This window comes from Xiphophorus hellerii, chromosome 17, assembly GCF_003331165.1.
Source record: "Xiphophorus hellerii strain 12219 chromosome 17, Xiphophorus_hellerii-4.1, whole genome shotgun sequence".
Classification (NCBI taxonomy): Eukaryota; Metazoa; Chordata; class Actinopteri; order Cyprinodontiformes; family Poeciliidae; genus Xiphophorus; species Xiphophorus hellerii.
In genome coordinates this window covers 12589569-12617050 of record NC_045688.1, presented here as the reverse complement: position 1 = coordinate 12617050, position 27482 = coordinate 12589569, and the positions used below count along the sequence as shown (strand labels likewise).

The following is a 27482-nucleotide window of genomic DNA, read 5'->3' as shown; positions in this document are numbered from 1 at the left end:
GAAGAAAGCTGCTGGTATGCTGAAGATTAAAGTAGAAATGACGTTGATGAATGCAAGGGTAAATTCAGAAAACAAACAAACCCATAAGCTTTCATTACCGCTCTTCAGTGGTGCTAAGTGGAAATGCAGGCATTAACAGCATTGTTACAGTCTTAAAATGTACATTTTTCCTAAAGGCTTACAAGAAAAGCATGTACAGAATTGTATATTATCCAACTCATTCCACATTGTCTAAATGTTAAATTTTTCTGTCTATCCAACCATTTTTTGTTCAAAATTCATTACAATCATTTATCTAAAATTTTTTTTTAGAATCCATCCATTATCTAAAAATTCTTCCCATCTATTCACACAAAAATCTACATCTTTGCTGCTTTTCATCATAAGATACAAGTCTTAAAACAAATTTAAGGATGCGTAAATGTGACCAGATCCATAATCAGACAAAAAAGATTGCAATTTGGGAAAAATATGTCAACACACGCTTAAATAAAGATAAGTCATTTGACAAATATCAGGCAGAATACAATTCTATGGTGTCTTTTAAAAGACATGTGCCTACTATAAATAGCTAAATGAGTAATATTAATCTCATTATATATTCAAAAACAGAGATTTCAGATTGCAATTTTCAAAACATGAAACAGTCAAAAGTAAAACTTCATGAGCCTCACAAGATGCTTTAAACTGGCAGCATATTTAACTTGTTTTTCTGTATAGTATTTACGTTCCTCTGCCATCTTCGTTTCATCTTTGGATGCAGACCTTTTCTGATGGAGAGGCTTGTTTCTGCTTACTTTTTCCATCAAGCTCATATTTGCGCCACTGTTTTTCAGAACAGAACTGTAGCGTGACTCTTCAAACCTTCCTGTGCGTCTCTTTGAGATGACCAATTATTGGAGTTCAGGAGAGACCATAATGCAACACTAACAGGGTTTGAAAGCAGGTGCAGCTGTTGGGTTTTGAATTCTTGTCTGAGGCAGACTTTCTAAAGTTTCATACAAGCAAGGAGATAAACACATTTCTTAAAAAAAAGTTTGTTTACCTTGACATTAGGATTCTTTAGAATGAATCCTCTGTACCATCCTGTGGAGACAAAATACAGTTGGAATTCGCTAAATGGCCCTGGAGATTATATATACTTACAATCTTAGGTAAAAGGGTTTTGATCATCGCACAGAAAGTACTAGTAGCACTGTTATTGTGTTTAGCTTTTTTTTTCTGGAAACAGCTGTTTGTGAGATCTATACCGTGTTCCAAATTATTATGCAAATTGGATTTAAGTGTCAGAAAGATTACAATTTTTGTTGTGCTATTAAATTTATAGATGGTATTATGTGTCAGGGCTCTTTGAATCACTATAATTAATTTCAGAGAGCTGAGTTGATTAGTTTGTCTGGTGAGCTCAATTAAAGGAAATCTACTTAAAAAGGATGTTCCACATTATTAAGCAGGCCACAGGTTTCAAGCAATATGGGAAAGAGAAAGAATCTCTGAAGAAAATCATCAGATAGTGTAGTGCCGTATGACAAGGTATGAAAACATTAGATATTTAACGAAAACTGAAGCATTTATTGTACTGTGAAGAGATTAGTGGCTGATTCAGAACAAAGATGGGTTTGTGCAGACAAAGGCATAATGAGGAAGATTTCTGTTAGACAAATTCATCGGATTAAGAGAGCAGCTGTTAAAATGCCCTTACAAAGCAGCAAACAGGTATTTGAAGCTGCTGGAGCCTCTGGAACCTCAAGGTGGAGGATCCTCCAGAGGCTTGCGGTGCATGAACCTACTATTGGGCCCCTAACCAGAGCTCACAAACTGAAACGGCCGCAGTGGGCCCAGCCGTACATGAAGATTCATTTTCAAACAGACTTGTTCACTGATGACAAGTCTGTTGGATGGTCCAGTAGTGGATTGGTGGTGGACGGCCACCACATCCCAACATGACTGTGACGTCAGCAAGGAGGTGTTGGAGTCATGCTTTGGGCCGAAATCATGGGGAGAGAATCATTGGTCGGCCCCTTCAGAGTCCATGAAGGTGTGAAAATGACCTCAGCAAAGTATATGGACTTTCTGACTGATCACTTTCTTTCATGGTTCAAAAGGAAGAGCCGTACCTTCTGCAGCAAAATCATCTTTATGCATGACAATGAACCACCTCATTCTGCAAGGAATACCACTGTGTCATTGGCTGCTATGGGCATGAAAGGGGAGAAACTCATGGTGTGGTCACCATCCTCCTCTGACCTCAACCCTATTGAGAACCTTTGGAGTTTCCTCAAGCAGAAGATCTGAGGGTGGAATGCAGTTCATATCAAAACAGCAGCTCTGGGAAAATATTCTGACATCCTGCAGAGAAATTCAAGCAGAAACTTTCCACAAACTCACAAGTTCAATGGAAGCAAGAATTGTGCTGTGATATCAAAGGGGTCCTTTGTTAACATGTAACTCAGTCTGTTAAGATGTTTTTGATTGAAATAGCTTTTGATTTTAGTACATGTGACCATTTAATGCTGCACATTCAAAGAATGACCGTTTGCAGGTCTTTATAATCCATAAAATGTTTAGAAAATCTGCCGTGCATAATAATTTGGAACAGTGCATTTTGAGTTTTTTATTTTTGAAATAATTACTGTTCTCATGGGGAGCTTTGTTCAGTAAAATTTGATTTATACTGTAATAGTTCATGACTTGAAAATTATACTGACCATCATTTGCATTGACTATTTAAGAAAATCTGAGAAAATATCACTTGCATAATAATTTGGAACACGGTGTAATGCTTTCATTTACTATGCGTTTAGCCTTTATTTTTAACTTCCAGTGGAAAGGACTCTTGGGTTAGTGTTGGTGTGCTGCACTTCTCTAGTTGGATAACTTTTGACCTATTAGCATTAACTGACCACTGGTATGGGATTTAATAGTTCAACAACTTTTATTGGATTTATATGTGATTGTGTTGATTGCATTAGTGAACTGGATCAAGTTTGACTGAACTGGACCCAATTGGATTCAACGTAATCGGACATTGATTAGACTTATCTTGTAAAATGCCCAGTTATGACATTGAAGCTATATAAAAAAAAAGTTCTAAAAAAGCATATAAGTATATAAACCACATATGAATTCAGAGCAGCACAGGTAAAAAAAAAATTTTTTAAAATCTCAAGCCAAACAGAAACCCTGCAAATACCTATGACTCAAATAGGTCGATGTATTAACACGAAGAAGCAACAACCGGAAATTAAAAGAAAAAAAAGAAACTGTCTTCACACCATTACACGCTCCAAAATGGACCTGCACCAAATTAGCTAACATGCAGTGCTCTTTGCAAATCCCAACCCAGACAGAAACAATCTAATGAATTTACATTTGTGTGCATCTGAGCTGATGCGCTTCACCCAAAACAGCCTATTTAAGCTCATTCCACAGCCACCACAGCCATTGTAAGTCGCTCCAGATAAGAGCATTAGCTGAACAGCTCAGATGGACTGTAAATGTATTAGATTATTCTAAGCACTATTAGATTTCGCCAGAGCAATGGTGACTTAGCACCTCTCATCTTTTTCAGGCAAATTCGGTCATGGTAACGCTGAATAATTTGTCTTGGTCTGCGCTGTGGAAACTTTGCTCAGTTTTTCCAGAGATGAGTCAGTGCAGAACGTGCCTAGCTGTGGTGGCTTGATGCAAAGCTCTGTGGCAGTAAGGTGAAAAGTAGACAGCAAGGTGTGAAATATTTAAATGCAAGAAGAAGCAAAAGTGACCAGCTTTTACTGATTCAGTTGTGTGAAATACGACTTTGCTCAAATCAGGTAGCATGACTTTGAAAGAAAATAATTAATGTCTTAAAGGGACAGTTCAGGAATAACCTGAACTGTCCCTGAACAGTTCAGGGACAGTTCAGGAGAGTGACACCAATAAGTAGTTTAGTTTAAGGTGCAAACACAGAATCAAATTTTCTAGAAAAAGACTATTTCAAAAACAATATTAGAAGCAAATAGTTGCAACACACTTGCTAAAAACTGCAACAGATTGTGATTAACCCAGATTTTCCAAACTTCTTTCTTTCTCCACATCATTATCCGAGCTACTCCCTAGCAGTTTTGGCATCTCAAGGACTAAAAAATACACATTAGGTGTGAGCATCCATATACATACACACCCTACAAGAGACAGTGACTTGATTGTTTAATTGTTTTTTAGGTAACTAGGAATTCTCAGAATTTTCTATTCTATTCTTTACACAGGAAAATCATTGCTGGTGTCTTCTACTGACAGTTTTTTTTAAAGTATATTGTAATTAGCTTCTTCATAAATAGTTAGCCAGAACAAACACAAGAACACAGAAAAGGTTAATAAAAGAAACTGCTCACATAAAACTTGAGATGTTTTCAAATGAATAAAGTTCGCTTTGTTCTCTGACAAGCCTGCAGGATCAACTTATATTATAATGGGCTTTGCTTTCAAATACCTGAATTATCCCTTTAACGGTGGCTCAGCAGGTTTTATTGACATGTCAGACAGACACAAAACTAGTTGTTTTTTTACTGTTTACAAAGGTTAATGAATTCACTGACCACAAGAAGCTACTAAAGAAAGCAAAACGGAAGAGGCAAATCAAAAATCAATAGCTGAGGTGGTACATTATCAAACTGAAGCAAGCAGCCAGTAAAGACACTCTGGTAGCGTGTGTGTTTAGAAGTGTCAATAGCATCAACATGAGGCAGAGCCATTAGTCCGTCTCCTCTGCTGTCACCAGTCCCCTCCCGTCTCTTTGCTGCTGGCAGGATTTTGATTTAGTTCCTCCCTTCTGGGCCGAGCATTCAGCTGGCTCTGCTATTGTCTACTTCCTCTGGGTCCCATACCACAATATCACATCCCTCTGACTGGCAAGATGCATGACTGCCTGTCTGTTTGGCTGTGCGCATGGTTTTTTTTCTTCTCTTTTTTCTTTTTTGTTTTTTGATCTCCAAAAAGGAAGTGAAAGACGAGCTCCGGAAGAGACCGGAGTGACTGAAGGTTTGTGCACGGCCGGTTATTTGTGGCAAAAGCGTGCCTAAAGAGCGCTCGCCCTGCAGCGAAGCGATTTCGGATTGTTCGGAAACTCGCAAAACGTCACAGGGGTCGGGCAGAAAGTAAAGCTCGCAGTAGAGGAGAACCGTCGACAACAGGAGGGTTTAGAAGAGAAGTGGCGAGAGGAGAAAAACAGATGCAGGATGCTGGGGGGAAAAAAGAAGAAGAAGAAGAAAAAAGACTGTGCTAGAGGAAATGAAGCCAGCCTAAATCTCTGCAGGCGTTCGTCGTGCAGGAGACGCTGCTCACTTATTCTTCTTCTTCGAAGATATTGTATCTTATTATTTCTCTGCAAAAGAATCTAGAACTTTTTTATCATTTTGTCATCAGCTTTTAACAGTTTCTCTGTTTACCATAAAAAAGCAAGCACGATGCTGCCTCCACAATAAACTTTAATTACCATTTAGTTGGCATCTGAAAGCCATTAGTTGATCTGAATTTAATTTGAGATAATCAATAAATGAACACCTCAATTTTCAAGTTTTATTATTGAAAAATTTTAAACAAGCTGTCATTTTCCTTTCGCTTTACAATTATCTGCTACTTCTCATAAAAGTCCAGTGAAGTGCATTAAAGTTTGTGGTTGTAACGAGAAGGTTGAGGTGTGAAAGTAGATGTAAAGTCTTGCTAAGCCAGGCGGTTGGGCGCTACGGCAACCATTCATCCAGCGGCCCGTAGTGTGTTTGAGTTAAGAAATGTTTAAAGTTGACAGGAAATTTGAAAATATCACTTGACAATCATGTGTTATTGGGAAGATTAATATCTGAACACCAACTATAAAGTCTTAAAAAATGCAAACATTAAAAAAAAAAAACTTAAATAAGCAATGCTTAGCCTGGTGGGGGCACAAGTAAAGCCTGGTTACCCGCCAGGCTTAAAATTACACTGGGGAAAACACTGTCGGTGTCAAAAATAGGTCAATTTCTAGATCTCTACTTTATAAATCCTAACTTGAAATCTGTGCACTCTTTCTATATATTTAGCCGCATTATTTGTGGGAGCTTTAACATGGAAATCACCTAGAGAGGTTCCATCACATCCTTAACATATTTTGCCAATGAGAAGCAGAAGTGATCTGGCGTGTTTTTACTACTCCGCTCAAGTGGAAGCAAAATGGTTTCATTACATCTAGTGTTGTGTTTCACTTCATTTCTTCTTTCCCTTCTTTCATTCTGAGAAAACAAGCTCTTTGTGTGTCGCCGTGTGCAGCGTACCTTCACATTTCTCCAGGATCTGCACCGTGTCTCCGATTTCCAGCGGGAGGCCGTGCTGGACAGTCCCTCGGAAGCTGGCCAGCACTGGAAAACAAGGATTCAAAACACAGACGTGAGCCGATTTTCATTTCGTGGTTGGAAAAGCAAAGCTGAAAAAGAAAAAAAAAAAAAAAAAACAACCAAGAAAGGCCAAATGAGGACTAAATGTGTAACTTGAAACATAATTAAACAAAATAACAGAACAGAGATACGCAAAGGAGGCGTAAGGAGTAAGACACAATCAAAATCCTAAATTGCTTTTTTTGAAAAAGGCTGTTTTTGATACAGACACAAAATAATAATTCAATCTGCTGCCAAGTATTAAAATAAAAACAATTCCTTAGCAAAGGATTTTTCCAAGGCTACAAATGTAACTTGAAAAGACAGGCTGGTTGCTAGTATCAAGGTATAAAAGGGATTTAAAAAGCTATGGTCTCAAAACTGAGAAAACGTTCCATCATACTGGTTATTTGAACTAAAGTCCTTTCAACGAAAAACCAAAGGAAACGTGAACAGACCAGTTTTCTCATTCTACTTGAGGTTGCTCTTTAAAAGGCAGAGAAAAAGGCGTAATTATTCAGTAATGTTTTATTTAAAAGTCCAAATGATAGATGTAAGAAGACTATTCAATAATAGTCTTCTTAAATAAAAAACTTTTGGAACAATACTTAAAAGCATTCATTTCTACAGAGAGACATTGAAACTTTTTTTTTTTTTTTTTAACTTTTCTTCAACTCCAGTGGCCTTTATTTGAGAGTGACAGGAAAATTGGTTATAAGAGCAGGGGAAGACATGAGGCAAAGGTCGCCGGGTCAGGACTCGAACTTGTGACGGCCACGTCGAGGACTAAGGCTTTACCACTGCGCCACCGCAGCGATCCCAAATTGATGCACCAACGGCAAGTGGAAAATGTGTGTACAAAAATATGCAGCAGAGGACGATGAGTGGACAGGACCTCGGCGCTCATACAAACCCATCAGCACATTAACTTGACTCCACGCAAGCAGCAAATTCACACAAGTGCCCCATTCAAAGGGCAATGTACGCTGGCACACATGGATACACAGGAAGCCATTCACACCTGGACACACACATGCAGCAGAAGTGCGATCCGAGTTAGAAATGCACAAGAGTTCCCACTATGCGGCAGGGGGATCCTGCCTCAGCTCAAAAGATAAAGAGAATTTCAAGTCGTCTTCATGCAGCGCTCAAACGTCGTACTGGAACGCCGCATGATGGGGGAGTCAGTGAATCCTTCATTAAATGGAATTGTTTAAAAATATATATTATATTTGCTGTAGGAATTTTTCAGTAAGTTAGTTCAATATTTAAGTATTTATTGAGTGATTATGGATTACAGCTTATGAAAACCTAAAATTCATTTTCAGAAACTTTTTAAAGCTTTGAATACTACACAAGAACAACAGCAACAAAAACAAAACATTTTCACTGGAGTGTTGTCTAGTTCAAAAATCTGTCTGTGGGTGAACTGCATAAACTCATGGGAAGCTATTTAACACTCTTCAAGTTGTGGTCATCTCTGTTACTTGTGCACCTTTGTCTTTCTGAACTTTGTACTTTCTCTCAACTTTCTATTAAAGTGTTAGCATACAGCGCTCTGGGAACAGCAAACATGTGTAGCAATGATTATTTGTAGCTAAGAAGGGTGTCACTGACCGAATGCTGCACCAAAATATCCATCTTCTCCGCGACTGTGTGGTAGTAAACGTAACATTTTTGCATTAAAATTTGATTTTCCACTGCTATTATAGTTTAAGAAACTGAATTTAGAGATTTCTTTGGCTGTAACCCACAAGCATAAAAAAGAACAGAAATATAGTCTTGAAATAATTCCCCCCATATGTAGCGAATGTATATATAACATGGGGTGACACAAAAAACATCTTTTGGATGCTGAATCCAAAAATGGCATCCATTTCTCTCAACCAGGTCAGGTTTTTATTCTAATTTGATGTAGAGAAATCTGATCTTCTCACTAAATTGATGACATTTTTGTGACATCATCAGTTTGTTTCTGTTAATATTTTTCATCCAAAATAGGAGAAAAACAATTCTAACAGAGTGTATTAAATAAATATTACAACCTTGGATTTCTGTAAATCAAATAGTAAAGACTGATAAGGGTAAGTACATGTAAATTGAACATTACGTCTGCAAAATTCTCCGTCTCTTTTCTGTCCTGATGGAATCTCTCCTCCTGCTCATCACTCATTGATCCCAGATTCTCAGGAAACCCATCCAGATGTGACAACATCCATTTTGATGCTCATGTTGCATCCATAGTTCAGAAAGTTGGCCTGATTGAGCAAAGCCAATGTGATTTTTGGATCCAACACATCAAAATTACCCTAAACAGTTGAACCCAGACAATTTTTTGGTTGTTGACCAGTGTAATTGTAGTTAAATATTTTGAGTTGACTTACTGAAATTAAGATTTTAACCACATTCTAATTCAGTGGGGTGCTCCTGCACATTTCAGGACAACAGCCACATGCTTCTCCCGGCTGTAATCCATAAATGTCTCTGCGTCTTTTGCAGCCAATGCTGAAGCATCACCAGCTCCTTGTTATCCCTGGATTTGCAGAAACAATCTCTAAAAATGGGTTTGCGCACATCTGACTTTGTAATTCGCTCCAAGACAAACGCACACATCCAAGGAAACAAGCCTGTTTTTTTTTTGCTGTAATTTATTCAAAGCCCCGTCACTCACACATTTACATAAGGACAAGTTACGGGAAAACACATTTGCGTCTGCCCGACGGAAGAGTCCTCCGAGTTGCTCCCTCAGCCTCAACAGGCTCAATTATTCAGTTTTGACTCTCTAATTCTTTTTTTTTTCCTGCTGCGAAATGAAAGCTTAGCTCTTCTCAATCCGCAAGCCAGCTGCTATCTGTCTGTTATTCCCCAGCTGCCTGTCATCAGTCCAACTGTCTTTTAGTTAACTAGGCTGACTGACCACCAAATTGTGGATCCAGAACAGTGAGAAGGTGTTTGATCGCAAGGGAGCTTTTTTTTTTAAATCTTCTTCCCTTTTTTTTTTTTTTTTTTTTTGCTCAGTTTGTGCAGAATGATGCCAGAGCACAAACACAAACAATGAGATGGATACCATTCATGGCTGTCTGCAGAGTTGGGGAAAAACAGCAGAGCAATGGAAAACTAACCAAACAGAAGTTTATGTGATCACAGAAATATCACATCACAGTGGTGGGGATCACTGAGGCATGAGTGCAGCAAAGCAAACCAAAACAGACCTGCTAACGCTAAAGAAATGCAACATGGACGTGTAAAAATCGCGTCCGTTGAACTGACTGGACTGCTGTCGCTTTCCAGATGGCTCACAATGACCGGCACTGCGGCCGCCGCAAGGATAACCGTTATCTGCCCTGACACACAACAACACGCGCTCTGATGCTATCCGACGCTGGTCCAGTGGGCAGTGATGACGGCAGGGCTATTCTTGACAAGACCGTCCAAAAGCTAAACATTGCGGGAAGTCATAGGCAGCCTGGAAGAGCCATGTGCTCATGAATAAGCAAAACAATTGTAGAGCGTGATCCTGTCAAGTTTGGCTACAAAGGGAAAAGGTCACAAATGAGAAGCAAGGGAATAGGAATACTGGATATACGATCTGTGATAGAGTCTCTGGTGAGGAGCTCGGTGGCTTGATGCTAATGTGGCGTGTCAATGGGTCCTTTCACGTACATGCGAAGAAGCACTTATCACCTTCATAACAGCTGAGGTCAGTGCTTTGAAAATCTGAGCTCCTATAAAAATGACAATCCAGAAATTACTCTGAAATTGAAGACAGCATCTATAAACACCAGCAAGAAAAAATAAAAAGGCAATATTTAAACATGACTGAATTAACGTATGGCACTCAACCCATTTTGATTGGTTGTTGGTCTCCATGAAGCTCCAGCTCCTAATGAAAGCAGTTCTTTGCTCCACTCATAAAACTTGGTGACGGAGAACGCAAAACGTTGTGTTCAGTCGTCCAGAGTCAGTTTGGCAAATTATGCCATGTTATGTAAAGTGTTTTAAGTGAAAACTTAATCCATTAACGTTCAGAATCTATTTCAATGTGCATATATTGCACTTATGTAGTAAGTTTATTGCTAACCATAGCTCCAAATTTATTTAGAAGATGCAGGAAGAAGTTTAAAGACTAAGGCTAAAAATTTTATTACTTTATTTCTCTCATGCTAATATTTATTTACATTGAGAGAAGCAGCATTCAGGTTCTAAGCACCTCAAATCTGGAACAAATTTCTAGAAAACTGCAAAACAGCTGAAACACTGAGTTCCTTTAAATAAAAAAACTAAAACAGAAACTGTTTAGAGTTGCTTTTGAACCGTAATAAATGGAACATTGACCAACATATTTGATGCATATTGATTATTTTAACGATGGCACTTAAATGCAATGTCTGCTACTGATTTTCTCAAGTGTTGACTCTATGACGCATTTGTGATGTTTTTACATTTCCATGATGTAAAGCACTTTGAACTGCCTTTTTGTTGAAATGTGCTATACAAATAAACTTGATAGATTGACATGCTTGAGTGGCTCTAAGCTGACTTTAGCTGTGATCAACGTCTTAATGCATTTTCAAACATATTATTACAAATCACTGCCAGCAGACTTTTGTTGCAAAATCTTGCTACAGATCATGAATAAAACTTAAGACTTGGAGTGTGATGGGGCCATGCTAACAAATACATGCAATTTGAAGCAAACCACTGCTTGTTTTCTAATATTACTCAGAAGCTTTTTCCACAAGTACTTTGAGATTCAGCAAAAATACTGGTGCAAAAAAAAGAAAAGGATAGGAAGTAACAGCTAAGCGGCGTGTAATTATTTCATAATCTATTAGCAAGGATCACTCGGACTAATCCAGGAAGAGAAATCATTATCTACAGCCTTGACACACACATCAGAAGAGCACAGCTGCATTGATTTGAAGCAATCTTTCTTTTAACTCCCTGACTGTGGCACGTGTGACTGTGAGGTCAGAGGCTACATTTCGACCACTTTAAAGCTTGCAGTAATCTGTAAGGATTATACATGGAGATCTGTTTGCCATTTCCCATTTGTGTTCTGATGACTAAGTCGAGATCCCTTCAGAAGGCCCCACTGCTCCGGATTAGGTCTGCGTGTGTTTTAGGCTGCCACTCGGAGCCGAGGCCCGTCAAACCGTGTTACGTCCGGTTTGCCCGTCACCTCATCTAAGCTGCTTAAAAGACGCAGCGCCACAAGCCCCAGGCGGGAAGGAACACCAGAGCTTTCCTTGAACATTTGAAGACAGACCAAACTTTGCACGAGTCAGCCGATCAAAGCGTTAAGTTTTTGTGTTTTACAACTGGAGCGAAGGGAGAAAAAAGAAAAAAAGTATGAATTTGCTGATTTGAGAGTCTACAGCTTTTACTCGAGTTGCATAATAAATCACATGGGAAATTTTACACTACACACGCCTCAGTTTTCCGTTTAACCTAATAAGCCTAACCCTTTACTCTCTATGACTGATCCCACAATGATCCACATGCATAATCCACTCCCACGTGTTAATTATACACCATTTATGCCATTAATATGCTAATTTGACAACAACGAAACCGGTGCGACTCCAGTGGCCTTTGTTGGTGCCAAATGCAGAGACCATGAATATTTAATAGGTGTGTGAGAATGTATGTGTGAATTGTGAATTACACATATGAAAGGACCTTAGTAGACACAAAAACGGGTTAATAAATTGATTAAAAAGTGGAGAAAAGGCCTGATCTAAACGAGGAATGGTCTAACCGTGTCAAGTTTCTTGTTAAATTACAAGATGAATATGTCAACAGTTATCCAGTTTGCAGAAATGACAGCAAATATCAAGCCAAATAATGAAGAATTTTAGAAATCTTTAAAAAAAATCCATAGTAACATGAGGTAAATCTTAAAGTTTACTGTACATGTGGCAAACTTTGAGTGTGAAGCAGCCTCAGTCATAATGAGCTGCTATAGCAAAGGTTTGGAGAATCTTAGCCCACCAAGTCAGAAAGAAGACTAGTCACCGTTTTGAGATGTGACTGCGCTAAATATTTTATTGTTTGCTTCATACACTACGTCATATTTACCTTTTTTTAATGTAATGCTGTCCATGTTTCCTATTATGATCTGGAAAAAAGTCTCAGCTTTACTCTTTAGGGTAGTTGTCCGAAAACGTAACCGTATCTCGAGGTGAGGGAAACGGAGATGGAGTACCGACTTTGTAGAGATGCAACTCCACGTCAGAACAAAGGCATTTTTTCCTGATGGTTCCATTCTGGTGCTGTCAGCTGGCAGATGAATGTGAGTTTCTTCTGAATTTTTTGTTGGATTTTTAGAAAGTCAAATTAGGCCATAAACACAATTCCTTTTGGCATCAGAAACCTTAAAGTCCTTGATGGATTTTAAGGTTTTAAATGCTTTTCTTTAGTGATTATTATTAGTAAGTGGTTCACAAGTGTAGCGCTTTTGCTGATGGTCCTTTTTGTGAAAAGATATTAGATCACGATAAATACATTTCATTCAGCTGACTACACTTTTAACTGATTTTTTTCCTATAGTCCTTAATTGAAGTGTCAATTTTATAGTTGGTTTGGAGTAACTCTTAAATCCTGACAAATTTATAGACATCTTGATTCTTTGTTCAGCAATCAATGTTTGATTGTGTTTGAGGATAAACTTAAACAGCGTTGTACCTCTTTGCTCCCTCATATTCTGCTCAATCCCCCATCTGGTACACTGATTAAAAACATAATCACAGCAGGAACCTCCTATGCCTAAACCAAAAGTGCTTTTTTTTATTATTCCAGCAATGCAACTGAAACATTCCTACTCAGACCAAAGCTAGCTCAGTTATGTTTTGTTGACGCCAAGTTCGCGCAGAGCGAGCTCCAGCTCAGAGGCTTCAGGCATCCCCCGTTTCTATGCGGTAGAGGGAAAAGCGGTTGCTTAACGTCCTGCATGTGTTCACAGCCAGAGATTTCTAAAGATCCAAAATCCAAAACACAGAGAAGCTCCATCAACGCGGGCCCGACAGCTTCGGTGTGAGCGAGGGAAAGATCAGGCAAACGTGTGTGAACTCGCGTCAGCAAAAACACACGGATTCCTCCGGTCGAGCCTTGGACTGACGGGAAGTCAAATCACGCATTTCAAGAGGGGAACGACCTGCCGAGGTCAGCAGGATCGAAAAGAGTGCGTGCGCCGCCGCTTAAAAGCAGCAAAGGCCTCCCGACTCAAACCGGTGCTCGAGTTGGCAGACGGTCACGCACAAACTCACAAAAAAAGAGAAGAAAAAAAAAACACACACACATCCCCAGACAGACGCAGAGGTCTGATAGGCAGCTCGGACAAAAACCAGGGCAGGTGGAATCACCGAGGAGGAACGGCTTTCATTTAGCCCTCTCCATTGCCGGCCGCCAACTTCCTCTTTCTGCCATTGTGTGCCAGCAGATAGCAACCCAGCCACTGTCACAAAAACTGCTCCCCGACAACAATAAACCTTTCGCTTAAATCGCGCCGCAGGAGCGGGCGGCTTTCATAGCCGGGCCGTGTGGGGAATGTTATTACTCCTGTTGGAATGACTGCATGACTGAAAGTGCGGCTCAGGGCTTGGCGACATGACAGCACAGCCTCTGTAACAAACAGAAAATCTGTTGCATTAAATGACACTAGCAGCATTTTGCACCAGCATGTAGAAACAAAGTAGTCCATATTTTATATATATATATATATATATATATATATATATATTTTTTTTTTTTTTTTTTTTGTCACAATACAACTGTATACGTCAATGTATTTTATATTAAAAAATCTGAAAATTTCAACATGTATCATATCATGTATCATATCAATATGTAAATCAGTAGAATCCCTCTGAAAGTTACGTCTTAAAGCCTTCAACAAGTTTCTGCCAGGATATCCCGTTGTTTGGCTCCGCCCATCTTCGTCAACTCTAACCAGCTCCCAGAAACCTGCAGAAAAGAAGCTGCTTCACAGCACGATGCTGCCACCGCGTTTCACAGTAGCACCGGTGTGGTTTGGGGTGCCTTGTTAACTTTCCCAACAAGTTCCATTTCTTTTTATCTGACCACAGCACCCTCTTCCTGTGTGCACGGTTTGGCTTGTATCAAACTGAAATTATGATTCCTTGTAGCTTTTCGTCTTGAAATATTTCTATATTTGCTCTCTCAAGAGTTGTCATGTTAAACAGATTCTCCCATCTCTGGTGTTGCTCTCCAACTTCCTCTGGAGTTAACACAACCCTGCTGCCATTCTTTCAAAGCAGTACTCTTGTTAACTTGCTACTCATTTTACTGGACAGACACTTTTTCCATTGAAACGTGATGATTTTCAAAGCTTGCAGTTTTGTTTTCTAACAAATGACACAACGGTGTTTCTGAAAGTAATTGTACGCAAATGCTCTATTCAGGAGCATCGTAGCAATCTCTCTAAAACATGAAATGTGAAAAAGTCAAAGGTTTATGAACTCTGGCTGCTTTCTTATCTTAAAAATCCTGCTAAAGTGTTTGGTCAGATTTTATACAAACTAAAATAAAGGCAAACCCCCTCCCAAAAAAAGAAAACGGCGTTAGTTGGTGTCATCACCTACTAAAAGAGTGACAGGTTTGAGCAAATCGTCAGGTACACAGAGACAAAGGACCAGTGCAGGCTGTCCCACTGGCCAGCTTAGGCACAAAATATCATAAATGACAGGGATTGGGCGGGAATATAGGTCAGAGCACTAAAACCTCACCTCATTCCCTGGTATTAATCTGTCTGAGGTTGTTGTGTGCAGATGTGTGCGTGCACACACGTGTGTGAGGCTTTTAAGCTAGGTGAGAGCACACATTAGATAACTCACGGATGCCAAAGGTGAGATGAGATAATTATGATAATCTTCTCAGGAGGGCTTACCTCCCCTGAATAAATGAGCAATCCTATCCTTTTTACAAGTTGTCGTTGGGTAGTAATAATTAGTTTTAATTAGTATGCTGCAAAAATAGTGAGGTAAATTCTTCCAATTTTCTAAAATAAAATCATAAAAAAGAAAAACTATGAAACCTCACAAATAGCCAGCAAGTCCATCAGAAGTCCCTGCTGCGTCGGGTTGGATGGGAGTCAAACCAGGTCAGATTTCACCTGAACTCAACCTGAAGTCAGAGAAGCAAAAAATTTCTACCTCTCTTTGAGGAAATTGCAGCAAAATGTTTGTTGCTGGACTCCCGCTCTGTGTGTTACCTCCATAAACATTCTCTTTATGGAGATTATTGCAACATTTTATCATTTCCAACCCACTCGGACACACACTACGTTGCAAGCTGTTGCACAACTTACAGTAGAATAGATAAATCAGAAAAAAAAGATTCTGTTGGGCTATTTTTGTTATAGTTTGTACATCCCAATTGCTTTGGAAAATCCAAATTGGCAACATCAGAAATGCTTAACTTTATGCTTGAGAACAGCGATGAGCTAATTGTGGCAACTTTTAGCAGAGGTAACATGAAAAACAGCTGCCAAGCAAAAATACTAAATGAGTATAAAGATGTTAAAAAGTACCTACAAAATTGATGCTTTGTAGAGAGGTTGTTTTGCTGATGGGACCATGCACAATACTGTGTGTATTGGCACATTAGTGTTGGTTTTGTTTTGTTCTTTTTACAGACAGGGTAAAGATTTCCTGTGAGGTATATTTACAATCTTAGGAAAATGTCCCAAATCAGCCACAGAAATCACATTGGTGCACCGCTAATAAGACGGGAACAATGTGAGGAAGTCTAACCAGTATTAATGATTTATGCCGCCCAAACTCATTGAACACAACAGGCTTTTTTTTTTATCCTCTACTCCTTCACGCTGTTGAAGGAGTAGAGGCAGATAAGCTCAAGCAACCTTATGGAGAAAAAGCGAAGAAATGCAAATATATGCAGGGAGGAGCAGGTAATTTAAGCTTGTTAGTGCGGCTGATGGGAAACTGCTCAAACCACGAGATTTAGGAAACGAGGATGCTGCCGAGAACGGTTGACAGGGTCATGAGTGGGCCACATATGGATAATAGAGAGCCTGCCAGCAGATGTGAGCGTGAGGCGGGCTGAGAAACATCTGCCTCTCCTCCCTCAGGTGCAACCGTTAAAACTGGGAGTGTCACACGAAACTGCATCAGTCTGTAACTTTCTGAATGTGCTGCACCCTCCACTTCCTTCCTTTGCTATCATCTACCTCCGAAGCATTCCCTCCCCACTCTCTTTCGAGGGAGGAGGCGGTGTGGCTGACCTCCATCTGCATTTCAGGCACTCTTGAATCCAATTATGACAAATTATGTAGTTTTGTTGCGACAGAAACAGAACGTGCACACAGAAACTTGAAACTAGCCAGAAGAAAAAAAGCATGCAGCCTTTAACAATACACATCACAGTCTGCGGCTTTCATGGACGTCTTTAAACTTTCAGGCGCATTCTTAGTCAAAGCTGATGAATATGGCCCATTTGATTGCGTGCTTTGTTTCGGCAGCAGAATAAAACAGGCCTTGAAGTCACATTATGCTGACGTACTGGTACAAGCAAACGACCATGAAGGACGAGGAGGCAGAAAAAAAACACAATAACGCACTTGATTTTTTTAATCCCATTGTGTTCCAGCAGTCCAAATAGTAGTTGAAATCCACGTTCATCAGGATGATAAGAAAGTGATGAAACAAACTTCTTTTCTTGTTTTATTTGCCATTCGTGTTGCACAAGAAAATATGAAGCAATAGCATTAATTACGGGAAAGTAAGCACTTTCTGAAGAGGGTAAATCAAATATACTTGATTTAGAGCAAGACAATGTATGGTGAATACATATGTAAGAAGATTCTGCAAGCTGGAGTCTAACCATGTTAAAGTCGCACAGTATTCTGCGCCTGTCAAGAGGCACAGAATAAAAGATGGCCTATGTCCACAATCACTAGTGAGATGTGTGCTGAGATACGAAGGTGGCTCTTTAGGTTTGACAACCTGCAACGATGCTGGAGACTCTTACTTTGACATTAGACAGAAAGTAGCTCCTGAGGCTGGGTTTTGAGAATGAGATTGTGCTTTATCAATATTTTAAGCAGGAAATAATAAAAAAAGAAAAAGTCAAATTGCCATATCCAGATCAGGTGTGATTTGTCAGGGTATTTTATTTTTCACTTTATTAATAAGTTTTATTTGTAATGCACTTTATACTTCAATGTCCAAATGCTACAAGACAAATGAACTTGAGATTCTAAAATTCTGTTAAGACTGAAAAAGAAAAAAAAACTGGAAACAACTTTATTTAGAGCAGACAGGAAGCTAGCTTTAGCTTTGCTAGCAAGCTAACGGTAAGCTATTTGTGGTTTTCTCTGTTTGCTGCTTTTATTCTACTGAGTACCAACAATACAACCAGGTGAATGGTTTAAAAGATTTGGAAGTTTCTTGTACTCTTCCTTCCTGCCCAACCTAATGCAATCTCTTTTTGTAGTTGGACTTTATCACACACAGCAGAGCAGCACAAGAACTACTTCATTTCTTACTTGAAAATAACAGTTTCCAGAAAACATTCAGGTAATGAAACCTAATGTACACGGGTTCTTATCTGGGAAAGCAAATATACCATAGTCGCACTTGATTGAACAAGTCAAGAGACACTTCAATAGAAAAAATAGATGGAGCCGTTTTAGATGTAGTGTCTTACAGAGCTAAAATACACCCTTGTTTTATTAAAGTTATGCTCCAGCAACCCAAATAAATATTTTGTGTCCAAACCTACAACAATCTACAATTAGTTTCTGAATACACTAAGACAATGTGAGTTGCTAAAAAAAACCCCAACAACTCTAATTTGCCTTTGGTTTTCATTAAATATTTCTAAAATGAACTCAACTGAATTTAATGGAACAAAAGTCGGGTAGACCTTGAGAATGATAAAGTGGTAAAACAAAACCTACTCACAAACAGCATTTCTCGCATTATTAAGTTCCCCTAGGGGGGCGAGAAAGGAATAATGTAGATGTAGCATTTATAAAAAGAAAAAAAGGCACAGCCTCAAGATGAAAGTCAATCAATCTGGGTTTATGAGGGAAACTGGTGCAAGCAATGTTGACCGGAGGTTCTTAAACTTTGAACAAATTGAGTAAGACATTGAACTTTTTTGTTGATCTTAAAATAAAATCGTGCCAAAAGATAGGATTAATTTAGGTTAAACAGTTTGCAGCTTCAAAGTAGTGTTACCTTAAACTTTGGTTACACAATGCAAATATCTGTAATTTTAATCAAAAGTTTTAGGTTCAAAGCCAAAAATCTTATTTCATGAACTAAGTCTGTAGTTCGGTTTGTTGCTCTCTAAACCAAAGACAATATATGACAATTCTAATATATTTTGAGAAAGGATAACCAAAAGATGTTTTGCTTTTTGAGCCCTTCTACCTCTTTCTCCTCTTGCTCTTTGACAAAAAAAAGAAGCAATAGGAGCATTGTCAGACTGAAGTCAAGCTGTCGACATATTCTCAATACAAAGACAGTATGCTGATTCGGATTTTATCCTGTGCCTGTCAAGAGGGGGACATCGCCTATGTCCACAATCACTTCTGAGATTTGTGCTGAGCAGGGAGGCGGAAAGAGAGAGCGAGAAGGAAAGGATGTATTAAGGCTTCAAAAAGACACGGGTGGCAAATAAAGCGAGAGAATGGGAGGAAGAGAGGGGTTGAAAGCCAGTAACTGAAAAACAGAAGCACAGCAGATCAAAGCAAAGGGAGGAAAGCAGAAGAAATAAGTAGCTGTCAGGTTTTTGTGTCTCTCTCGCTGCACTTTGTGTGCCTCCTGTGCAGTGTGTCAGCCTGAGAGGAGTGGAGATAGCCCCTGCCAGTCGTACAGAATGTTCATGCTGACCGTGGGGCCAGCGGGGAAGAGATGAGGGATAAAGCGAGTCCAAGTCAATCATGGAGAAGCAGCAGAAGGAGACGGGGTCAAAAGGATGGAGATAATTAGGGTTAATTTTTGAAAAGAACATCTGATTTTAACCTTTCTAAAGTGGATAGAGTCACTAGAGGAGAAATAGAAAAGACACAACAATTTGACTTTTGAACTTGAAGCTAATATATCACCAATCATACTTTAAACTTTGCACAGGCTGATATTTCATACACCAGTTCAGAGATAGGCTGAGAAAACCTGAAGCCCACCAGCAAAAAGGCATCATACAAGATTATGGAAAACAGCTCGACAGGTATGGTGCCTGTTATTGTGCCTCATACCTCTTGTTTCCCACATTTTGACACATTACTACCACATATTAGGATTTCATTTGAGGGATCAACACTAGGTGGTGTATAACTATGAAGTGGATGGAAAAGGAAACAAGGCTTTCAAAGATAACAAACGGACACCTGAAAACTGTGGCATGTTTGCGCTTAGCCTCACCGAGTCAATACTTTGTAGGAACATCACCCCAGGAAAACATGCATTTCTAAAACTCATGCTCAACATTTCAATGATTATATCAATAGCCATTAACTCCAACTTCTTTTTTTCTTTGTTTTACTTAAAAAAAAATAAATACATATGCTATGCCAAAACACCTTAGCTAATAAAACATGAACACAAAAGCCTTTTTTCTTGAAGAAATCTTTTGCAATATATTTCAATCTGGACCCACTTTCAATATTCTAAAAGGTTAGTTTGAAACACCTGTGTACATTCTCACACTTATTTTCTGTGCACATGTCCTCTGGACTAGTGCTGAAAAACCTATACCTGTACTCTCTAAATTAGTAATGTAAACCATGAATCATTCTTAAATTTTTATTACGGTAGTTTTCTTTTACCCTGGAGAAGTTTTTGCTCTGGGCCTCTCAGTTCTCATTTACACACAGCAGAAAATTGAGCATTAATGCCCTGCCATCATGAGTTGGTAGTCTCAACTTATGAGACAGATGGTGCTTCTTCTCATTAGAAACCATAACTCCCTAAAAGCAAATGCATATAGTGAACATATATTGTTTAAGCCCAACGGCATGCATGAGAACAGTGTAGTGCTACTTATACAACAGTTCCGGGAGAAGTTGTACAGGACATTACACCTAACTTGATATTCTAAATATGAGATACCTCAGGTACTGCAATGCCACAGCACAACCGAGAGAGCTTTTAATAGGACAGAAGCCAAAACACAAGCTCTCAGAAAAGCCAGATGAAAAGCCTTTGCCTGCTCAGTGTTGCAAACTGAAATGAAAGGTAATTTTATCTTTCATTTCTGTAAATGCATTACTGGTCTTTTTACAATAGTCTTTCAGCTCCAGCTATGCTAAGGAGGTCAGCGAGGAAATAAAACCAGATGTTGCTTCCTTATTTCGGTAAAGTGGCACAGAGTGGCAAAGTTTCACATACCAAGTCACTGATTCGCCAATCTGCATGTGCCCACAGCCTGCAGTTGCACATGTGATATGTCAGAGTGTCAAAGTGCACTTAAGGCCTGAGGCATCAAAAAGGTCAGTCATCAACGGTCTAGGCTATAGATTGTGTTGACATATTTCCTGTGGGGGTACATAGTGCTTCTGCAAGGATAAACTCAAGGGTTGCAAATGTAGGCAGGCAAACGCACACAGAGCTAAAAAGTCAATCATTTGAATTTCTCTCTTCATAATCTTTATTATTAGTCACAGTTCTGATGCACATGGCGTAAAGGGGTAGTTGCTGCACAAACAAAGGACGGGTTGGCAGTGGATCATATGGTTGATACAGAGTTGATACAAAAATATGATACAAAGTTGACTACTTAGAGAATACTACCAGTGTACTGATGGGGCCGTCTTCAGAATATTGCATGAGATTCAGTCACATCACTATTTGGTAATTAGAGCCCGGCCCAGTTTCTAATCCAACTTTTGTGAGGCAATGCCAGAGTATTATTATCCTATAGTTTCCACATTCCTTACACTGTCGAAACAGAAAGTAAATGTCTAATACTATGACAGGGTATTAGTCTTTATGTCATGACTGTCTGTATCAGTTACAAAGTTGTCTATTGAGATAACTTTGTCCTTTTAAAAATCAGAGAAAATTAATAGCTGTTGTCCTGCAAGCTGACTAAAAAAATATACTTTTTAAAAACCTGGTACAGCTTGCCTATACGGACCAAAACAAAAATAAATTAATGACACTGTGCTTAACGATGAGGTTACAAACAGATTTCATTTTTCCAACTCCTCTGAGTCTTATTAGGCCCCAAAATAAAGCTGAAGTGGACATAAACAGGCTGGCTTCCGCTGGTCTTCTGACCCAAATGCATCGGAGAGACCAGGCTATACATCCAAATAAAACGCTGCCCCAGAAGCCTTTTATTCAATTCCCCCCTGAGAAAATAAAACAAGGGGAGCCTGTGACAAGTGGAGATAGAAAGACTGTATAACAGACGAAACAAGAGTGAGTGGTACTAGTCAGCAGGGAGTGCATGAAAAGCATGAGAGTGAATGAAAAGACCACAGTGTCCTTCATCTGTGCTTAGCTGCAGGGGCTGTCTGGCGCAGGTTTCGAACTTGGACGTTCGGATTTGGCTTTTGAGGTCAAGACATGGGAAGAATCACAGAGAGGAAAGGGAGGCATGCGCTAGACGAACAGTGTGTTTCCGAAAAAAGAGACTGGGCACCGGGAGACGGTCAAAGCTGAGGCAATTGAAGCTACTTCCCAAGATTCGACACACACACACACACACACACACACTTAGTGGGCTCTCTCAAGGACACGCAGATGGCAGGTGCTACACAAATACAATCCACTGAAGCGTACCTTATTACCAGCTAAGGCTGCCAGTCAATGATTCATAATAAGACCTGTTCTGCGGCTCTGAGAGGAAAAGGTCAGCTTAATTTGAAGCCTAAAGTGAATCCTCCGAGCAGTTCTAATGTAGACGAAAAATAAAGAAAAGAGAGAACAAGGTAGAAAGAGACTCCATAAACATCTTTACACCTTCTCAATAAGAAACGTCAAAAGCTGAAACTGAGGAAACTTTGGTTTTAACTTTTAAGTTTACTAGCAGTTCTTTTTTTTTTTCCACGACAACAACTTAAAATTGTCAAACTTACAGTTAATAATCCTAAAAGCCTACCGAACAAAAAGGCATTCAACAGTGTGCACCACTGAGCTTCAGGCAACAGGGCTAAAAAAATCTGAAAGCTCAGCCACAAGACCCACAAAGCTCAGTGGGGTAGGACGAGCAGAGGCGACCATGTGAGATGCTGACGACAAAAGAGCTGAGCTGACGGCGACACGACAGCAACAGCGGTGAGGCATGACCGAGCCGAAAACACGACGACAGTGGAATCTGCCATCTAACCCGAGCCTCGGAATAAAAATAAAGAGCGTCTCCCATGTGATACGCATCCTGCTTTCCGTGAGCCACGAGATGAGGAAGACGGATGGGTTGGAAGTGGGAGTGTCTGTTACTATGAGGGGAACTGCTTCACATTCTTTCCTATCATGGAGAAGGTCATGCTAAAAAAAATTTTTTTAAAAAGGGTCAAATCAAACATTCTCTAGTGACGCAGCATATGTGGGAGTTAAGGACGTGCAAATCCGGTACATCCTGCATTGTAGGTGTTTCAAAAATGCACCAAACACTAATTTTACACCAACTTTCAGTAAAAAGGAAAAAAAAGAAGAAAAAAAGATCTACAACCAAGTTGCTCATAGTTTCCAACTTAAAAATAGAGCACAAAGAAACCCTTAAGCACAAATCTCTTGTATCCAAAATGTCAAATTAGTGATAATGGAAAATATCCTTCCTCTAAAGTTCTTTAGTCATCTCTCCTGAAACTATAGGGATTATATAAATAACAAAAAAAAAAAGAAGTGGGTAGACTCTTCGCATCTGCCGATGTAAACAAGAGTAATTTAGCCAACATGGGCGGGTGGATGCTTGTAGCTGATTCATACAGTGGCGACCTTTAAAATGAAATGCCCACTAAACCACACATTGTGAGTGACTGTATAGCCTGTGTGAGTGTATGTTTGCGCGCGCACATGGTTAAACATTCCTGTGAGGCTGAGGCGCTCAGCTGTCATCAAGACCATTTTTCCTGACTGCCTGAATGCCACCGGTGGATCAAGAGGGGATTATTCCTGAAAGAGCCTGTGGAATTTTGAATTCGGATAAATGGGAAACGGGGACAAACCCCCCCCAAAAAACACCCCCAGAAAGATTTGACTTTGGGACTGAAAGCAAGGCGAGCTGTGGTTGTCAAAGCAAGCAACTTAGGATGCAAGAATGCTAAGAGCAACGGTGATTGAGAACCACACAGGGGAGAAGCTCCCCTTGAACAGTCCCTCAACATGAAAAATAATTAAGCAATATCCGACTGCCACACACACATTTACACAAAGAAAAAAAAATCTCTCTGTTTGCTTTGAATTTTCCTTTTACTCAATGGAGCTGCTTCACACTTTCCCTTGATCTCATCCATTAACGCTAACACACAAGTGTGGATCACGAGGCTGCTCTCCAATTTGCTCCATAATGGCTCTTGTCCCTGTCAGGGATCTCAAATGAAGGAGAATCCCAATTCCCCCTCACATCCTTTAGAATAAATTGGGCAGCAGAAGTAACTGTGGCCAAAGATACAGATACAACACAAAAAGGGACAGGGGCAAGCCTGACGGTGGCGCCCAGAGGGTCAGGGTGTCAAACCGATGGCCCTGCTCAGCTAATTTGCTCACGCACGGGTCCACACAGATGGAATCAATATAGTAGAGTAAGAAAGTAAGAGGGGGGAGGGGGGCGATGAGGAGAAAATGCCCCAGTTTTCTGATTTAGGTCAGCATCAGTCATGTGCATCCTCTAAAGCTGTCTGTAATTAAACAGAACTAGTTAAAAAGTCGGCAGGGGCCCCCTGAACTTGAAGGGAAACTAGAGATGAGAGAACGAGGAGGGTGATTAATTTCCATCTTTGTATTTCTCCTCCCACAGTTACAGATGAACATGGATATACAAACCAGATAGGTAGCCTCATTTGTGTGCTGGTTCAATCCCCAACACTCCCTGAGGGAGAGTTGAGATTTCTAAAGATGCTAATGAGCTTCAGGGAGAGTTACTTAAGCACAGCGAGGGGCCAAGAGAGACCCACCGGCATGGTGCTTGGCCAGCATCGGCAGTGCATCTCTGAGGAGAAAGTCCATGCAGACTGACAGCTGACAGCCTATCAACTCTCACATTCTCTCTGCCTCACTGGCTCCAGATTACCAGTATCACTTCACATCTTGACGCAGTTCATCTCTGCCCTAACATTCTTCGTTTTCCTTGTCAAGCAACCTCTAAAAGAGGAAACCCAAAGGTTGGGGATGTAAATAATTTGAAAGACTCTATGTTGAAAGTTGCCACTGGTAAATTTCATTTTTAATTGCTCCCTAAGAAATATAATTCACCAAAGGTACCAAAGGTTCTCAAAGTGCAGTAAGATGATGAATGACCTAGCTGAGCTCTGCATAAAGGGCATCCATACAAGATGGACATACATTATTTAACACAGTCGCTTTATGAACTCAGAATATTTAGCCAATCACAATCAAGCTCTCTTTCGACAGATTCTCATAATAAATTTGCCTGATATTAAATCACTGCTGTCTACTGAAGAATTAAATAAGTGTTCAAACAAAAAACTGTTTCCTAGTTAGACAAGTTAGTCAGTAATATTGCACAATAATCATTTGAAAAAAAAAGAGAAAAGATTAAGATCTTTTTGGCATATAACAGAAAATGTCTCCGACTGCTGCCCCACAATGTGCTGACGTAAAAGATGCTTGGCCTCACAAATGGATTGGGAGTTAAACTAAATTTGCTTTAATCACTGATCAAATATAATTAATCAACGATTTCCATTTAAAAGCACAGAGTCTTTCTTCTTCTTTCTATGATGACTAGTTAAATAAAAAAAAAGTACTTTAAATTGTTGGACGTTATAATAGAAAATTTTGCGGTTTAAGATTTTAAAGCCTTGATGAACTTCAATGCAGATAGCCACACTATACCTAGCGTCAACCTTGCTTGACTGAGCACAGATGGCAAATCTATAGTTGAATAAAAAGGTGCAGGTTGGTGATTCACATTCAAGAAGATTCCATTTTTCTGCAGGACAATTTTCAGACACAAGGAGGATCCATTTATTGTCAATTATTCCATCTATAAATGGTATTGTATGTGTAATTTTGCTTACTATAGATATGAGACCAAAAAAAAGCAGACTACTGCCAAATCTAGGTGGTGGTGGTAAGGTTACATGTGTATTAGTGCAGTGCAAAGAGGATTATGGCTGCTGTCCAGCTGAAGGACTGGGATGAGTTTATGGGTGACGCATCAGCACTGATGGTGTCTGAAAATATTACCCTACAAAAATCAATGGCACGGTACATACCCGTTCAATCACCTCCATTACCACACTAACCTTTGAACTCGGTCCAAGCCGGAGAACAGGGAGCTGATGAGTGACCCACATCCCTCTCTCTACCCGTAGACTTTTGAGTTACAACTTGATCGTCTCATTTCAGCTACACGCCCAAATTTTCAATTGCCGCTTGAAGATACGACAGCAGCATCAGCACCCATCCTACAGCATATGTCACAGATATGAGCAGTGACACATGCTCCATTTGTGCATTGGTATTTTTAGCACTCCCGTAGTCATTATGTCAGCACAGTGCAGCAAAGCAGACTGGCCAGACTGAAGTGAGAGAAAGACAGGAAGGAAGACAATGCTCTGTTCCCTTGAACATGGGCATCCGCTTAAGCATGCATCTAGGCTGCAGAGAATGTGCTTCCCTCTACTAAACAGTTAATGTCATTTTTAAGGGTGATGGATCTACAAGTACACCCAACTTCTCTAGCATAAAACTGCACCAGTAAGTGCTTTGGAGACTATATCAAGAAGTAAGGATTCAATTTACAAAAGCAAAAGACACTCGTCAGCCAGTCTTTTACGTTGCAATAAGAGAACAAAAGCATCTGTCTTCAAAAAGACAGAGTATGCTGGAAGTCCTGGAGGGCTGGAATATAATACTAGTCCCTGTGATGAGCATTAAAGATGCAATGAGACCACTGATGGGTCATTAGGTTGCTAATAAATAGCCAGGATGACACATGAGCTAGAAAGATTTCCACTATTGATCCATTTACTCAAGAGATTACTGCATGGGTAATGATATAATGCTATTTTAAAATTGAAACGTCCTTGGGAGTGAAACGGACACAACCAACAACGATAATGGAAGTTATCTGGATTCTAGTTGAAGCTCATGTTGTGTACGAAAAATAAGTTTTGCCTCCATCAGCTCCTCTGAAGTACTGAACCAGCTGCTTGGATTGTCCATCCTCCATCATCACCCAAGTCCAAGTGCTGCCATTCCATGCACAAAGACTCCCACAGTGGGGGGTTTCCTCCACATTTCCTCCTTTTGCACCCACACAAAGGGGATCCATTTCAGTTGCTCCGCTACTTTCCGCTTATAGTTTCTTCACACTCCTTCCCCTGAGGATGCAACTGCTGTGGGGAGGCAAGGGGGGGGCACCAGGTGGATGTTTAGAGGGAGTTTAAGCTTCTGGCCAACAGGGGGGCAAGATCAACCAATCAAAACATGTTTTTTGGCAAGCCTGTCAGGAAGCAAAGGAACTGATACCAGTGCCTGTAGCAACATTAAATCCAGCTTTAGGGTTGCAAGGAGATTAAAACTACAGAAATATTTTCACAGAAGCCTGACTTGTACAGCAGTATGTAGCAGGATTTGAGCTTAATCGGGAGGATTCCATCCCCCTTTCTCCCTTTCTTAGAAGATAAGAAAGATCTTGATCTGGTATTATCAACCAATCCTTTTCATTTTTATAGTTAAATACAAGCTATAAACAAGAACAAGTTCTTCTTGTTGTGTTCAACAAGAAGAACCTGTTGGACAAACAAGGGCAGGAAAGCATCCTTGTTTCAATCAAAATTACCCAATCTACTTTAATAACTTTCTTTCCACCTGTTTCAGAGAAAAGTCAAGCGTTTGCTCAAACATTCTCTGCAAAATTCAATACATTTGTCATAAAATCTCAAATTGTTATGTTAAATTATAAAACAAATGG

General features: G+C 39.8%; 1 protein-coding gene across 3 annotated transcripts in view; it reads right to left on the bottom strand.

Moving 5' to 3' along the window:
* dock4b (dedicator of cytokinesis 4b) overlaps positions 1-27482 on the bottom strand; it is a 122098-nt gene that overhangs the window by 82456 nt on the left and 12160 nt on the right. For all 3 annotated transcript variants that reach the window (XM_032589260.1, XM_032589263.1, XM_032589262.1), the window contains exons 2-3: positions 6288-6371; positions 1046-1086 (exon numbers count right to left, since the gene is read on the bottom strand). In XM_032589260.1, the coding sequence (XP_032445151.1) occupies positions 1046-1086; positions 6288-6371 (125 nt within the window). The remainder of the gene's footprint in view (positions 1-1045; positions 1087-6287; positions 6372-27482) is intronic.